The 16,764-nt window shown below is 37.6% G+C and overlaps 1 protein-coding gene and 1 pseudogene across 2 annotated transcripts in view; one reads left to right on the top strand and one right to left on the bottom strand.

Annotated features, from left to right (window-relative positions):
- Window positions 1-16,764, top strand: part of LOC110066518 (box C/D snoRNA protein 1-like) — a 51,902-nt gene that overhangs the window by 23,384 nt on the left and 11,754 nt on the right. Inside the window, exons 4-5 of one of the 2 annotated variants that reach the window (XM_089294963.1) lie at window positions 4,552-4,655; window positions 13,174-13,242. In XM_089294963.1, coding sequence (XP_089151089.1) covers window positions 4,552-4,655; window positions 13,174-13,242 — 173 coding nt within the window. The remainder of the gene's footprint in view (window positions 1-4,551; window positions 4,656-13,173; window positions 13,243-16,764) is intronic. The other variant, XM_089294964.1, reaches the window with a different exon arrangement.
- LOC149109292 (uncharacterized) lies at window positions 7,436-8,971 on the bottom strand (annotated as a pseudogene).

Here is a 16,764-nt window from a genome sequence, read left to right as displayed (position 1 = left end):
AAGCATGAGAGTCCGTCATGAGCCTGTCATCCTGATTTTCATGAAACAATAGCATTTAATCCAAAATCAACCAATCATACCTTACAAAAGGGGCCGATATCCTTTAGAGATATACTCATTTGAACAAGCCTTTGAAAGCAGCTATTAAACGTGGATAGGAGTCATGTAGGCCTGTCACCGCATTGTTATCCCCTCTTAAGACATAGGCACAAACTTCAACGCAAATGAATTTTGCACACCGAAAAAACAGATCTTCTGTTCACAGGAGTTAAAAGTGAACTTTGAGCTAGTAACACTTGACAGGAAGAGGTGACAACATGTTGATTGGTTTACCAATTTTACTGAAAAAAGACGAAGTGCTGTGTTGGAGGTTTGATGTTTTACAGGTTCTCTGCTAACTGATCAACCGTTTGAGTTTCTGAGTAAAATGTTGTCAGTTGATGAAAATTATCAAAACGTTGTCCTCAGGTCAATATCTTTAGTGATAAACTCATATATAAGCTAAAGAATAGGAACATTTTTGCAATTTTCAAAACTTTCTGAACATGTTGCAGCGAGTTTAATTATTATGTTTTGCGTTTGAGAGAAGGCAGTTCTAATTGGATAATGCAGAAAAATTTGAGTTTTTGGGTTTGTTTCTTTCTTTGCACAGCAATTTGGTCCCCCCAAAAAATTCTTCAGGGGCGAATGACATCATCTCCATGTTCATCCATGTGCTTTCTTTCGAGTGTTGTGCAATATTGCGGACTTTCAAGTGTTGAGGCAGCTTATTGTGTAGTGTAGTGGATAAATTGTTTAGTTAAACTTCAAAGTCAATGTTAATGGCATTTAAAAACCTTGCAGACATGTCTTCACGAAATGTGTACTAAAACCAATGCTGCTTTCTGCTGAATAAATCAAAGGAAGAAATGTGTAGTTTTACTTGGCTGGCCTAGTCCACTGCCCCTGACCGCTTGTACACAGGTGGCTGACAGTATGGCCGCAGGCCTTTTTACAAACACTTCACAAACAGTTCTTCCTAACACTTATTAATTAGTGGTTTTCATATAGTTTAATTTTATTATTCTTTTATTTTAATTTCAACATTTCTACAATTACGACGTGTTTCGGCCAATTTGTTTAAATAATTTTGGGGACAACTACTTGAGCTTGTAATTAATAAAGATTGTTTCAGCCCACACATGTCTTATCTGAGTCACTCACAACATTGCATGAATAACGGTCGATAATTTTGAGTTTTGATTACAATCGAATAGGTTAATTATTGACTATGATCTCATTGCTTAACTCTGCGTCTCATGTTCATGTCTCCTTGTGCTCAGTTAGTCTCTTGTTCTAGTTGCGTGCGATCCCAATGTTAAGTTTTGGTTCCCTCCCTCCCTCCCTGGGGGACAACTACTTGAGTTTGTAATTAATAAAGATTGTTTCAGCCCAAACTATCTTATCTGAGTCACTCACAATATTGCGTGAATTAAGGTTGATAATTTGGAGGTTTGATTACAATCAAAATTGCCACAAGTAGATCAGCACACCGTAAATTTTGATTAATTGCTGCATATAAATTATAAATGGCTACCAAGTAGAACCCTACTTCAATTGGTTGAGACTTGTATTTTGTTTTTTGTTAATTTCAGTTAATTACAGCACATGCGACCAAATCAAAGAGTAACTATTCAAAGTTTCCATTTTGATTTAACCAAACCCTTAAATTGCAGACAAAAAAAACTAAATAATATAAATTAGTCATATTTACTGTTGTTGCGATGTTTGGTAGTTGTATGTAGTCATATGCAGAGGGTAATGATTGCCGTTGTATATAGCAGAACTATAAAGAGTTATTGATTTTCATGCCAGGTACTCAAGTGTTTATTGGCCGTCACATTCATCTGGTCTCGCTCATAAGCGTGACTATTTTATGGCCAGAATTTCACTGGTTTCTTGCTTAGATGTGTGTCCAAATCTCAGGGCAGTTCAAATGTCTCGCTCCTTTCTCGTTTATTTATCGTTCAAGTTTCATCGCTCTTGTCAGCTTGATTATCGTCACATTCTGTCTCGATCACTAGCATCATACAGTGTATTTTATGGCCAGAATCTTGACCACGTCACGCTCAGAATTTTCGTACGGGCAACAATGCTGATAACAATTAGGCAACCTTTTTTGAGTGACAAAGCAGTCAGGCAGAAGAAATCACTGCATGCATCTCAAAATAAACTGCACCTGGAAAGTAAGTAAAAGCAACCAGTAAATGCCAAATATAAATATGAAAGGAAAAAAGACTGCATTTGGTTACTTCTCCTGGCCTCTTAAAGCAGGCGTCACCTGTGGGCTCAACTGGGTCTATCATCCCATCTAAGGAGAGTGGCTAATTTCAGGGAGGAAATTGGAGGATCCTATAAAGTAGCACATTGCATGACAGCAAATAATATTACATTCTTCTGTTTGGGTGCTACCTTTGCATTGAAATTCTTGAATCTTTCTTCATCTTTGACATCATGGACATATTAGCCCACAGTTTGCTTACCAAAAAAACTTCGAAATGCTCTCAGAATATTCTATGTGAAACTTGTGATTATGTCTTAGCAAACTGTGATGGGTAAAAACAAAAATGATCAGATATAATGACAACATGGAAAAGCACATTTCATCTGGAGAAAGTCATTGACCAAGAAACCAAGTTACCACTTCCATTCAGGTATTACATGTGGCATCATCATACACCTACATGCTTGATTTCCACTGCTCTCTCAACATTTTCGTGCAAATGCCTTAAATTGATGATCATGTACATGTATCATGCAAAGCTTGATACTCACTTAGATCATGGTTTCTCATGAAATTTTCTAGAATTTCAACCCAGGCTGTAAAGAGAACTTGGGCATGCATAGTGACTGTGTCTTCAATCAAACAAGAGCGTGGAGAAAAGGTTTCAGCACAGGTTAAAATGTAACCAGAACAAAATTCTTGCCACTTTGCTTGGCTGAAATTCTTCAGAGAAGTTAAAAAGTTTTGTTGAAAATCAAAGCAAATATTTTTTTCCACGAAAATTTGAGTTTCAGTCTTGGTAAGTTTTACTCTCCAGTGCGGAAATTTGTTGACAACAAGCATAAACAGTTATGAAGTTACATCTGTTCATCGAGCTTCTGTTCTTTTCATGCCATAACAAAATTATGCTTAAGGCCTCCATAGTATTCCTCCAGCTGGTCTGTTCCTGTACTACATGTACTGCTTGGGCCTAACTCCATGACAGAGACATGAGCCTGGCTGTTTTGCTTCAGTCCTTCTTATTTTCGGTGATCCCAGCTTCCTTTTTCTATCTGGTATCCACAACACTGCTTATTTTGTGATACTACCCTTATCCTTGCTCAATATAATGCTGAGGCATCACCATTTCGTCTTTGTAATTCAATCGTGATGTCATCTGTTCACACATTTTCCTGACTTTGGTGATCATCCTTGGTCATTTTCCATCATATTTCTGATCAATACATCCCACTTTCCCTCACTCCTTAGATGCTGGTCTTGTATTGCACCATTTCCCTGGCCACCTGCACTATTCTTCCTGCCTCATGCACAGTTAGCACTAACATTCCATTAGCCAAATCTGGTGATGGAATTTGGGCCCAGAAAGGAAGGGAGCTTACAAACTTCTTGCAGTTGTGCTATCCAAGCATCATGTCTTCCATCATAGAGCAGTTTCCTCTCTGTAAGCTGTCACCATTCCGTTCCATTCCATTCAAAAGCTTTTACTGGCAGGGCGACCAGAGCCAAGGCTACTAACCAACTTGTTACGTGTAAGGGTTGCTCTGAGCCTTCACAACTACATGTACTGTTCTCTACTGTTTCCCACCTCCCACTAATATGCAGCACATTAATAAAATTATTGTCTTTAAACTTTTTATCTTCTGATTTGCTCAGTCTAATACCCCCTCTTTCTCTGATTTAATTGGTTTACCTGGACAAGAAATCCACAATCTACAACTATTTTCATTACAGTCGAACCTCTATTATCCGTACCTCGATTATCCGGACTTTTTCTCTAGTCCCAATTTTGTCATGAATATTTATTAGTCACGATCAAGATCCGTAACAATATTCTTTTTAATACTATAGCATTGAAAAGTGCAGTCAAAAGCGAGGGGTTTTTTGCTTTTAAAAAGCAACGATTGCAGGCATCGTAACTAATGAGGCTGAATGCTCGAATGAGTTCTGATTGGCTCAGAGTAGAGTGGTTCAAGATGTACAGTAAACCATATTGTTTCCAAACGATTTGTAAAAGTGTTGTTTCACGATTAAATGTATGTTGCTTTATTTAGACAGGTTTGTTCTTCATTAATATTCATATTTTCAATTATCCGGACCCTCGATTATCCGGACTATTTTGTCTAGTCCCAACAAGTCCGGATAATCCAGGTTCGACTGTACTAGCTATCTTGTGAGTTCATATCCATTAAAAGTTGTCCAGTATAGGTAGAATCAAATAACTACACTTTTAAATGTCGTAATAATTTTATGAATCTCTTTTTTAATAGTTTGTTGTACTTTGTATTTAGATTTTGCAGTTCTGCCGCAAGGCAAAACAAAGTGGTGTGAACTTGAAGCTGATGCCTGTAGGGATGTCTAACAGACTGGAGAACACGTCAGTGTTTAGCAGAAAGTAGGTCAAAATGTCAATCACTTATATCAGTTAACATAATTTAACAGTTGTGCAAACTTTTTGTCGATATAAATGCTGTGTAGTGTCATTATAACTCACTGCCTCACTCGGTCATGTGCTTAGATGTTACTTAAATCTCCATCCACCTTACCATTACTATAATGTGGTAAGTATTTATTTGTCTCACATGCAGCCCTGATTGCTCAGTGGAGCGCCACTGAGCATGTGTGAGTATAGCGCCAGATCTAACCCACCCAGCTTTGTCTTTTCATGTGACCATCCATCCACACACATTAGGGACCTTATGCAAATTACAACGGCAATGGCAACTGCAACGTTGCAAAACAAAAGGCTTGCTGAGCAGCATAACGAAGCTGCTTGGACATTATGAACCTTTGTACATTTCGTAGCCGTCCAAGTTTTTTGGAGAATGAATGCATGAATGAATGAATTTATGAACTTTATTCAAGTGTCTGAGTATTTAGATTGCAATAGATAACTAATTGTGGACACTCAAATAATAATAAAAAGAAGAAAATAAAATAAAATAAATGAATAGACAGTGAATACAACCTCTACCGCTTGTTTTTCGTAGCTCTATTTGGAACTGAACGCCTTTGTAGCATATTGGGCAGGGTCTAGTTTTCATACCGGCTGACAGACACGCGGATTTAAATAACTGCGAAATTATCTAGTAAAATATAAGTTCTTTTTTTAACAGACGTCGTCTTCGCTGTAGAAAATTTAATTCACACAAAAAAATAACTACAGTATACCTTCGATAGGTCTGCCATAAAAATTGATTGAAGAGCATTGTTTCCTTGTGCCCATGTTACAGCTTAACATTTCCTCTGCTATGTTGAGTCTTTTTTTTCTGAAACTCTCCACGAGAATCTTCCTGTTGAACAGGCCAAGCAACTACTACGATCGACGATGAAAACCCCGTTTGTGTAAGAAAACAAGAGTCTCTCGGCTGGACCGGAAAAATATTTTTCTGGCCAATCAGCAGGGTAGAATTCGAACACTTCTGGAACCGGTTCGGTTAGCCTGCAGACAGGCTCCCGGAGAGCCCAGACAAAGCCCCGATCGCTTTGCTCATTATTCTGTTTCAGCCTTGCCGAATTTATTTATACATGCTCACCAGGAGCCTGTTCACAGGCTATGGTTGGGTAAGATTAAGTGCCCAGGGGATCTCCCGCTCTTGAAGTAAACTTTCACCTGAAAATATTGCATCGTCCCGACTGACAGCCCCTGGATCTCCGAGGATGAATAATTCTGAAATCAAACCCCAAACTGCTACCTACAGATGGTATAGTACATGCACAGCAACAATTGTGATAAATACAAATATTTTTCTTAAGGCTCTTGATAGTAGCAGACAAGTCAAGAATTTTAAGAAAACGGCAAAATGTTTGAGTTTATAAAACATGTTTCGACATAAACTTTTGTCATCCTCAGTTAATCCAAGTACAAAGCGATGGAAGCTGAATTTATAATAAGTAGAAAATGCTAATTGTGATAAATAGTAACAACAGAATGAAGCAAAGTGTGAAAGTGTCAGAATTAGAGAGATAATTTTACATTAACATGGTGTAATTGTTTATTCAAAGAGGGTTGTTCTCTCTGAATATGAATAGTCTCTTTTATCTTAAGTTGAAAACTAGTGGAGGCGTGATCCAAAACATGGAAACAATCTGCTGAACACAAGGCGTGACAGTGTTCAGAATTTTGCCGATATTGTTCTTTTTTACTAGCCAGGCAATTTTTCAGAAGTCTACTCTTAAATTTCAGAACCCTTGTTAATTTACACTAACACCGTAAGTTGAGATGGCCTGACAAAGGCTGGAAATGTTTATTTTTGGGCGCTCGTGAATGCCATTTCTCACATTTTCCAGAGCTGGGATACTCTTCATAAATCGAAACATAATGAAACGTCAAGCAGTTAGTAAACTGTGTATGTCAATTATAGATATAATAGGCTTAATCGGAGAGCTAGTTTATTAAGTGTTTACAAGCAGAGGGTGAGATGTCTCCCCTTCAGGCAAGCAAGTTCTGAAGCCATATGAATGAATGAAAACTTTATTTATAACACAGTAAATATATCAGTACATACTAATAGAAAAACATAGGCACACAAGGCTTGCAAGAGTTATTTTTTGTGTGAATTAAAAGCCCCTGGCGTTAGCAGTACTCAGTGGACTCAACAGTTATGAGAAGGTTAATCCAACAAGTTTGTTTGGTTACAATGTACAGCAAAAAAAATAGAATTTGTTTCATCTTAGGAACTATGATATAAAGTTTACATTACATTTTTCAAGGTTTGGTTTTAAGAGTCGATCAGTGGCTTTGTTTATTAGAACTACATGGAACTGTTCCCGGCAGACAGCTAAACATCATGAAGTCTGTAATAGTAGCTAACGGTAAACAGCGATTGGTGTTGATTCTGGATGACTTTTTGGACTCGTTTTAAAACAAGAACCAATTTAATTATAACATCGTCACGCAATAGCGTGGTCTTCTTCTGCTGCCAGCAATGATCTTCGCTTTTTTTCGGTTTGATATTCCACAAAACCACCTCGAATTAATATCACGTTCAAAACGTCTAGATAGCAGCAGACACGTAAAGATTTTAAGGAAAACGACCAATTTTTTAAGTTTTAAAGACATGTTTCGACAGAACTTCTGTCATCTTCAGTTGAATGAATGATTACAAAGCAAGTTGAATACTAAGTAGACAAAAATGCTAATTAAGACAAATAGTAACAACAGAACGTGAAAAGGTGTAAATTAAAAGGATAATTTTAGATTTACATGGTGTAATTGCTGATTGAGGCAAGTTAGTTCTTTTTGAATATGGATAGCCTCCTTTATCTTGAGTTGAAAGCTGGTAGTGGCGTGATCTAAAATATGAAAGCAGTCTATTGAACACAATGAGCGACAACGTTGAGAATTCTGAAGATGTTTGAAGATGTGAGAGGCCCTATCAACGGCTAAGTGCTCACGTACGCGTGTGGGAAAATGTCGGGAGGTTTCGCCGACATAACAGGCATTACAGCCCGCACATGTAAACTTATAAACCACACGTGAACGAAGCCCGCCGGGGATAGGGTCTTTCACACCAAAAAGGTTACCTATCTTAAAGGAAGAAAAAACTAATTTGATGTCTAAATCATTACAATAGCGCTTGATTAAGTGTCGAATCCTCTTCTGAGTGATGACAAAGAAATGGCCTATGTACGGCAGCTTAAAGTAAAACGTGGGCGAGTTGGTAAGGGGGTAGCCCCGGGGACAATGATTGCTATGGGTCCCAGTGATGTAACGGTTAACCACTTTTTCAATTAAATGGGCAGGGAAAAGGTTCTTTTTGAGAATTTCAGTAAGCTTGGTTATATCCTCGTGTAAACCCAACCAAGTGTTGTTGATCTTGTAGGCCCTGTCAACAAGAGTCCTAATGAGACCTACTTTGTATGAGTACGAGGTGAAGCTAAAATAATTAGTTAATAACCCAGTAAAGGTTTTCTTACGGTAAACCCTAATTTGGAAGGAATTAGTGTCACTATTATCAATAAGAACATCTAGAAAGGGTAATTTGCGATTAAGTTCTTTTTCCATAGTAAACCTTATGTTGGGGTGCCTAGAGTTAACGTAGTCAAAAAATATAACAGCATCGTGCTCCGAGTGAACTAAACAAAAAGTGTCGTCAACATACCTACGATAAAATAAAATTTTAGAACATTGAAAATTTTCCAACCATAGTTTTTCATGATGCCCCATAAAAAGATTGGCTAATACGGGAGCAAGGGGAGACCCGATGGCCACACCGTCAATTTGGTCATAGAAAGAACCGTTAAATAAGAATGGGTCTGGGCGGTGGCTACAGTGAAAAGGCTCCTAAGTTCAGGTTTACTTAACTTGAGGTCAGGATTGCCCTCGGAAATGTAATTGACCGCCAGGTCAATACATTCCTCAAGAGGTATGTCAGTAAAGAGACTTTCAACATCGAAGGAAACCATAAATTTACCAAACATAGATAAAGATGGAATGTCCTGTACAAAAGTAAAAGTGTCTGTAGCACAGTGTTCAGTTGGGATGTGCGGCGCCAAAAGATTGCATAGATATTTGGCCAGGTTATAATTGTAGGTTCCAATAGAAGACACGATGGGGCGAAATGGCGGAGTTGAGTTAGGTCCAAAATCATTGTGCATTTTTGGGAGGCCATAAATTCTTGCTGGTTGAGAGCCTTTGGGATAGATGTTTTCGTACACTTCGAAACATCTAAGATCGTTAAACCCAGGCAAAGCTATAGCAGTGGCCATCTGCCCTACTATTGTTTATTTGATTATTATGCATAACCTGGCGTGTGAATTTGCATGCACCATAAGGATGCGCAGAAACAATTAGCGCGAACATCCTTAACTTGCTGCCATGAAGTCTTCAGGAATATTGAAGAGTTTACCTGCCACAAACGTCTAAGAAAATCTCTGTTTAAAATTCCCGTTTTAAAGAATTGCCATTAATGCAAGATATTAAAATGCCACTAAAGACACTAACAAAGGAAACGTCCCAACATTTATAGCAAGTTAAAGTTTCTGGACATTCCAATAAATGAGCTTCTTGTTTGTTTAGTCTGGCCGTGTGAACTAGAGTAACTGGTTCGTCAGTTTTGATTGTAACCACTTGTGCGTGAAAAACAAAAGTATCAAGTTACCACGTGAAACTTACAAATAAAAATATCTTGTTACATTTACCTGCAGCAAAAAACAAATTTCAAAACTCAGCAGTGTTTTCAATCATAACTAGCCATCCGTAATTCCTTTGGTTTTAACAGAGAAAACCACTTCAAATGAGTATCTCAGTATCGAGTCCAAGAAACATTTCAATGACAAGACAGTATTACTCTGTGAACAGCGCTACTTAAGGTCATTTCCCAGTGTTGCATTGCGCATCCCTACTGCGCATAATTTCACGCGTGCTTAGCGCGCGCGCATTAAAAAATGGCGGTTTTTTCTTTACGGCTGGGCCTCGCCATAGAGGTAAATCGTCATTTCGTCATAATCGCAACGAGTATGGTGACCTATCATCACCTATCAATATGGACCAATTCTCAGTGTAGAACAAGAAACAGTCGTCGGAAACGTGAATTTAGTAAGCAATCGTGACTACAATCATGGTGCTATTATAAGGATTTATTGGGTATAAACAAGGTGCTTTTGCTCCTAAACGAACAAGGGGACCCCTCATTTTTATTTCAAAATTTAAGTTCCTATAATATAAACAATCAATAGGTAAAGTTTCACAAAAATTTCAGTGCAGGTTCTATTTCAGTGGAATGACCTTAATTGAGACTTGCATTCAGGAACTGAAACATTTTGTGCGAACATAAATGGTTTGGACTTCATTCTTTTTTCATATACTGCACATAATGCAAATTATATAGATGGGAACCTGGCGATACCATCACGGACGAAAGACCCCGTCATTATCCCAATAGTGCATTTTACACTGAAAACAATCATTCCTCTCCTAGAAATCACCAAGCTGTCGAGTGGTTAAGACCCATTTCATTCGAAACTTCATGTAATGCCCAAAGCAAAGCCTAGCTGACATGTTAGTGTATGCCAAAAACTATCATTCCTGAGCTGATTATGGAATTCTGAACTCTTTTGAAACCCGTCTACAAAGTGCTGGGCTTAGTCATAGTAAACGCAGCGACAGCAATGTCAGAGTAAGGCCAATACAAGAATCAGGATGAAATCTTCACACACGAGTCACCTTTACAAGCCGCAATTTGATTGGTTGTTTTTAGTAGCCACAATCTGATTGGTGTGACATGCATACATCTCCCACTTACTCACTCACTCGCTCATCCATTCACTCGCTCATAACATAGCCCAGACCCTGTCAAGCTGTCACAGTAGTATAAGAGGGACCAGTTAGTCCTTTTTTTTGTGGATTTACTGAGTTTTGTGTGTGTGTGTGTGGAATACATTAACGGTAGTAATAGTAATCGACATCTTATATACGTTTTGTAAATGGGCGCGCAAGTTGATTTACCTCTTTCGTGAGTAATCATTAAATTTGGCCTAAAATGTTAGAGCTAGAATTTTTTTGGTTTAAATTGACTTGACTTACAGTAAAAACCCGCATAAAGGAACACGTGTTTTGGGGTTTCAGGCTGATTTTGTTCTTATTTATCGGGTATTTTCTGCAAAAGCAGACTGAAAATGTTCTTAAGGTGTTCTTAAACTTGTTTCTAAAATTAAATATTGCATAAGCTACCAACAGATGAAATCAATGTGCAAGCACAACAGTTTAATTAATTAATGTATAGCACATGTATTGATCTACTCAGTACTGTACTCAGTACTGTACCCTAGAAGGTTATTCTAATCTAACTGGCAGCCAATTTTATATATATATATATATATATATATATATATATATATATATATATATATATATATATATATATATATATATATATATAATATATATATATATATATATATATATATATATATATAAGAACAATTTTCATCTTTCAGGCTTAATGTGTTCTTACATATATGGTACTTTTTTGACCAAATTTCAGCAGTGGTCTGAATCCACTTGTTCTTTTATGCAGGTTTTTACTGTACTAATGATCTTGTAGTCATTGACTTAGATTCGTAATAGTTTCCGGAGATGACAAGAAGATGAATACTTGTTCTCAAAATATTTATCCTGAAGCTTACTGACATACATTATGCTTAAATGTCGGTTTCCAAGTAAGAGTGGGAACGAAAAGTGAGATAATAGCTCCCATTCCTCTTTGATCAATTCTAGCTGCTCCACGAAACTTAGAAATACCAATAACCTACCCCAGGAAAGACTTCCCAATGCAAATTCTTGAGCTTGGAGATGTCAGATCCTGGTAAATCACAATTTCTTTTTCTTAAGAAATGCTATTTTGTCAATAACAATTTTGATATTTCAAGCGACTAAGCGGAATACGGAAAAAAAATGGATTCGAAGCATGGAGAAAGTTAGACTCGTGTTGCGAGACAAACACACAATGTCTGAACTGTGAATGATGCGCTTGGTGGTGGAAGAGCTTTTATAGGCTTTTGAACATGACTGATCTAAAATAAAGCAAAACCTCACAAAACACTTGAAAAACTTGTCAAACATGTTATACCGACCATGACTGCCATAAGATAAAAATTTAACATGGTGTCATTGATAAACCAGTGAAACTGATTATACGATGCTGAGAATCCACCGCATTTTATTCATGAGATCAAGACAATAGCCTATGACGTCACTACCGTTAACATATTCCACCGCACGCTAATGAGAATCCACCGGATAAAAGGGGTTAATTCGGTCCCTCCTATACTACTGGTCACCCTCTATTAAGAGGTCACCATTCATATTCCCGAAATTCGCTTGGCATATTTACTGTATATCTGACTTCCATTAAGGGGTCACCTCTGTTGAGCAGACGCGGTCACCATTTGGACTTCCCAATTGGCACCAGAGCACAGTTTTATGGTCACGAGGAACTTTCGCTAGTATTAGCGCTGAACAAAGTCAGTGACATGCTTCACCAAATTAAGTTACGCAACCCAAAATCACAAACGAAAACAACTGACTTTTTCACTTCATGTCGAATGAGATGCCAAATCTGTCATTGATTCGCTTAAGGGAAAGGCGCTCGACGCTTGCCTTATGAACAACATTGCTCTAGAAACTGTTAGCTAGTGGGTGGATTTCTTACACATATTTCACGTTACAGTTGTTACGAACAATAAATGTACACTGTGGGCTTACTTTTGTTTAATTTTTTATTTTTTTTGTCATTAATCGGCTAAATTTTGATCATCTCTTTTTAAACAGTCAAACCTCTATTGAGCAGTCAGTCACCTGGCTATTTCCTGAGGGTGACCGCATAATAGAGGTTTGACTGTACTTGCAGTAGTGCAGGTTGAAACAGGGTACATCAGAAAAGTTGTAAGAGCCACATATTTCTTGATCAAACTGAGGGCTAGTTACAAGTAGTCAGTAATCAAGAGTTTCGTCCAATAGTTTTGCAGCAGAACATTCCAATGAGTTCAGAAGGTGAAGTCTACATTTTGCAATTGATGGATTTCGATCAATTTTGTGTTTTGTATTTTTTTTTTAATTTTGTCATGGTCGTAGTGATGGGTGATGACAGCGTAAAACGCAATCATTAAGATGGATTTGAACTTCAGGACCCTCAGTACTGAACCTAGACAAGATCAAGGTAAGTTCCTTGATCTTGTCTCGTTTGAAGTGAGCAGCTTTTTTAATATTTTCTTATCGTAAAATGGTTGGAGATACGCACGTGCGTATAGGTGCGTATATGCTTGCTACACCCCTGCCTTCAAGCCACTGGTATTCGAGAATGTTTTGTGAGGGTTTTAAAATGAAGTTCAAGGTATTAGACTTCGAAGTTTACAATGCATGATATAGTAAATTTACTGTGATCTCACACAATGTGCATTATTTTAATTAGAGAAAACTGCCTACTGTGGAGAATACGGTGGCTGTTCCCTCAAGCTGGTGTGGAATATGTTGATAGACGGTAAGATTTTAAGAGAGATGCATGTAATAGAGTAAAACCTTTATATAAAAACCTGTTGAATTGTCTTTATATTCATTTGATAATAAGTAAGCATCAATCAAAATGTGAGAATAATTCGAGATATTATGTAACAAGTGCTTACCTTGTTAGAAGCCTTACCCCTTGTACTGAGAGAGTGCTCTCAATTTGTACCTTTAATCTTAATCTTTTATCATTCTTTAGACACGGTAATAATTCATCGGGGTTTACCAATATGTCATATATACAATTCATTTACTATATAATTAAAAATTGTGTGCTAATCAACCTGTTTTCCATGAATTCCGTGTATCTATTCACATGTTCAATGGATCCTGGATGTTAGGTGCTTCGTTAAGAGTCTAAGTCTTACACGATAGTGTAGTAGCCACTGGTTAGACCTTTGTTACTGGATTTAATATTATTTTTTCTGTGGAATACATTATTTAACTGTAGTCACATTAGTTATTGTTTTGATCTCGTGAATAAAATATTGTGGATTCTCATTAATTTGGGGAGGATTACAAATAGGGTAACATGATGGTCTAATTTAGGTTTACCATCAAGTTATGAACAAGTTTAAAAAAAAAGAAAAGAAAAGAAAAAAGAAAACGATAGACAGTATCAGGTCAAAAGATTATGATCTGTGTATCTTGATCAGCTTTATCAGATCATCAGTGAGGCCCTATTAGGGATTTTCGGGATACTGGATATTTGGGTAAAAAGTTAATAGAATGCAAGAAATTTAGGGGAAATATTAATGGGGTAGAAGATGTTTAGATCAGATAAAACAGGACATTAATTGAGTAGGAAATCGTTGAGCTGGATTTAACAGCATACAAGATATTTAGGACAAAAATTAACAGGATAAGGGACACACCGACACCCCCCCCCCCCCTCCCCCTCTCCCACTATGGGGCCTCAACAATGGTCAGCTATTTAGGATAAAATAAATGTATGTCAACTTCTATAAGCATTTATTCTGGACTCTTAGTACTTATATCACGGTGAAATATGAAAGTTTTGTATCAGATTTTACGGGTTTTAAGGTTAGGTAACGCAGCTCCTTGTTAGTAATTTCGAAGCCCACAGTTGTTACACTGAATAGATAGATAAAGACGGGGCTGGAGAAATAAACAGAGAATGAAATGTGTCCTGAATTCTGTACCGTTTAACACGAATTTCTTACATGGCAACCTGTCTGCAAAGAGATCGAGGCACAACATTTCACACTATATTTGTAAACAACTATCCTAATCTCATTGACAGCCATTAGTTTTTGACGAGAATTTTCATTTATTACAAATAGAATACGGATAGAACTCCAATAAAAATTCTCTTCCTTGTGTTTTTTTTGTTCAGCATTATACTTGTGTCTTTCGCTGCCCGAAATGCCATCAAATGGTGAGAAAGGCAACAGACTGACAAGCAGTGCGCAAGAAAAGTTTTTCTCGGGTCAGGAAACGGCCATAAAAGTCGAAGCAATTACTGTAGCACAAAAGATGAGGCACTCAAAAGATGAGGCCAGAATTAGGCGGTTCACCTGTGATGAGTTCCTGAGTCCTTGCCACGTTTAATCCTTCCTCTCGAGAATGGCTTCAAAGCTTAGAAACAGACAGGAGAAGGTCCTCCAAGAAGACACAACAACTGCTGAGAATCAAGCTACCGCATTAATTTTTCCCCTAAATTTCTTGGATCCTGTTAATTTTTTACCCAAATATCCAGTATCCTGAAAACCCCTAATAGGGCCTCACTGATGAACTGATAAAGCTGATCAAGATACACAGATCATAATCTTTTGACTTGATACTGTCCATCGTTTTCATTTTTCTTTTCTTTTTTTTTTTTAACGCACGACCCCCCCCCCCCCCCCCACCCTACCCTGCAAAAATAACCTAGAAAATACCTGCAAGCAGAAGCTCATGTTCAAATCATTCTGGGAAAGCCAGTTACTATTTTAGCCACAGAAATGCGTAAAATGGCTTTAATGTCGGTTACATTTTCACTTCCTACCCATCCTACCCCTACCCGTTAGAATGCGCATTTGTCAAATGTAACGCAATCTGTGGAATAATGGCGGGTGCATAACAGATCAAAACAGAACTGAGCTTAAACGAGTTCTTGATGAGAATCCTTGATTAAAAGGAAGATTTTAAAGGCTGCTAACAGACTTCTGGGTCAGTTAGGATCTCAGCAAATTGTTAAACTTCTTGTAAACGGCGGCTTATGGGGCGAAAGACAAATAATGTTGATAGATGTTATGAAGCGGGCTTCGGAGAGTTGAAATGTGCTTAACCGTGGCGATGTCTGAGAGTTATTTCGTACACTAATCACCGAAAATGTGGCTGAAACATACTGGAAATATAACATGAGGCATCGTGGAACATCCAGTTGTCGACATGTCGCGAGATAAGTGGAATATATCATTATTTTCTCTGTGCATCGTTATTTTCACGTTATTATGCTAATTAGGACAGCGGTCTTTTGTTGACAAAAACACAGCTTAAACTTCTTCTTCTAACATTTTACAGTTTTAACTGCCCCAAAATTTTATTGCATGTTTTTACAGGTGAGACATTGCTCTTTAAGTGGAGGGTAGTTTTGGGATCTCAAGTGATGTACTTTTGGCGATATTTTCCTTTAAACTTCGCCTTTTTTATGGCGCTTCATGAGTAGTCCGAAAGGGAAGAAATTTAAAATTCTGTAGAAAAATCAGGTGATGATCAAATTGCCAAACCAGCCTCTCGATGTAACAAGAAACATTTGCTTGTCTCGAATAAAGGGTTTTTACCCGGAGTTAGATCGTTTTCTTTGTATGGCAAATTATTTAAAATGTGCCCTAAAATGGCCGCTGAAAGCCCTCTCAGAGGGGCAAAACCAAGATGGTGGCCCCAGCGCTAAAATACGAATCGAATTGAACTAAAAGTAATATTTTTGTGAATCACTTATCTAGACCATTCATCTGAGAAAGTTTGAGGAATTTGATTTTTTTCTGGTCCAAATGGCCATAGTTGAAAATTACAGAGGGCACCTCTTAAAATGCTTACGACGCGTATATTTGGGCATTTTATTTCGTATATCCCTGTGCTTGAGTTTATTTAAGCAACAGAGGACTTTTTTCGTGTTTGCTTAGCCTCATCTAAACACGACGGGGGTTGGGAGATCGAGACAGTTATGCAAACCCGAGACTGCGTCTTGGGTTTGCATAACTTTCGAGAATTCTCTCAACCCCCCTCGTGTTTAGATGAGGCTATGTAAACACGAAAAAAGTCCTCTATTGCTTTTATAAAATATTTCTCAAAATTAATTCGGCTAATGAAGGGAAATTGTGTTTATTTACTTCTTGATCCAAAAAGATTTTCTCAATACACGCTCTAGACAATCACCTTTTCTACTAGCCAATCAAAACGCACATCTGATAACACAGGAACCAATGAAATTTCGCGTTGCAAAAGTCAAAATCAAGTTCCAATTTGTGGAAAGCGTCAGCGAGCAAGCGAGCGC

Source organism: Orbicella faveolata, unplaced genomic scaffold, assembly GCF_042242905.1.
Source record: "Orbicella faveolata isolate gen_17 unplaced genomic scaffold, um_ofav_v1 contig_25, whole genome shotgun sequence".
Taxonomy (NCBI): Eukaryota; Metazoa; Cnidaria; class Anthozoa; order Scleractinia; family Merulinidae; genus Orbicella; species Orbicella faveolata.
Note: the sequence above shows the minus strand (reverse complement) of the source record. Positions and strands in the feature narration are given on the sequence as shown.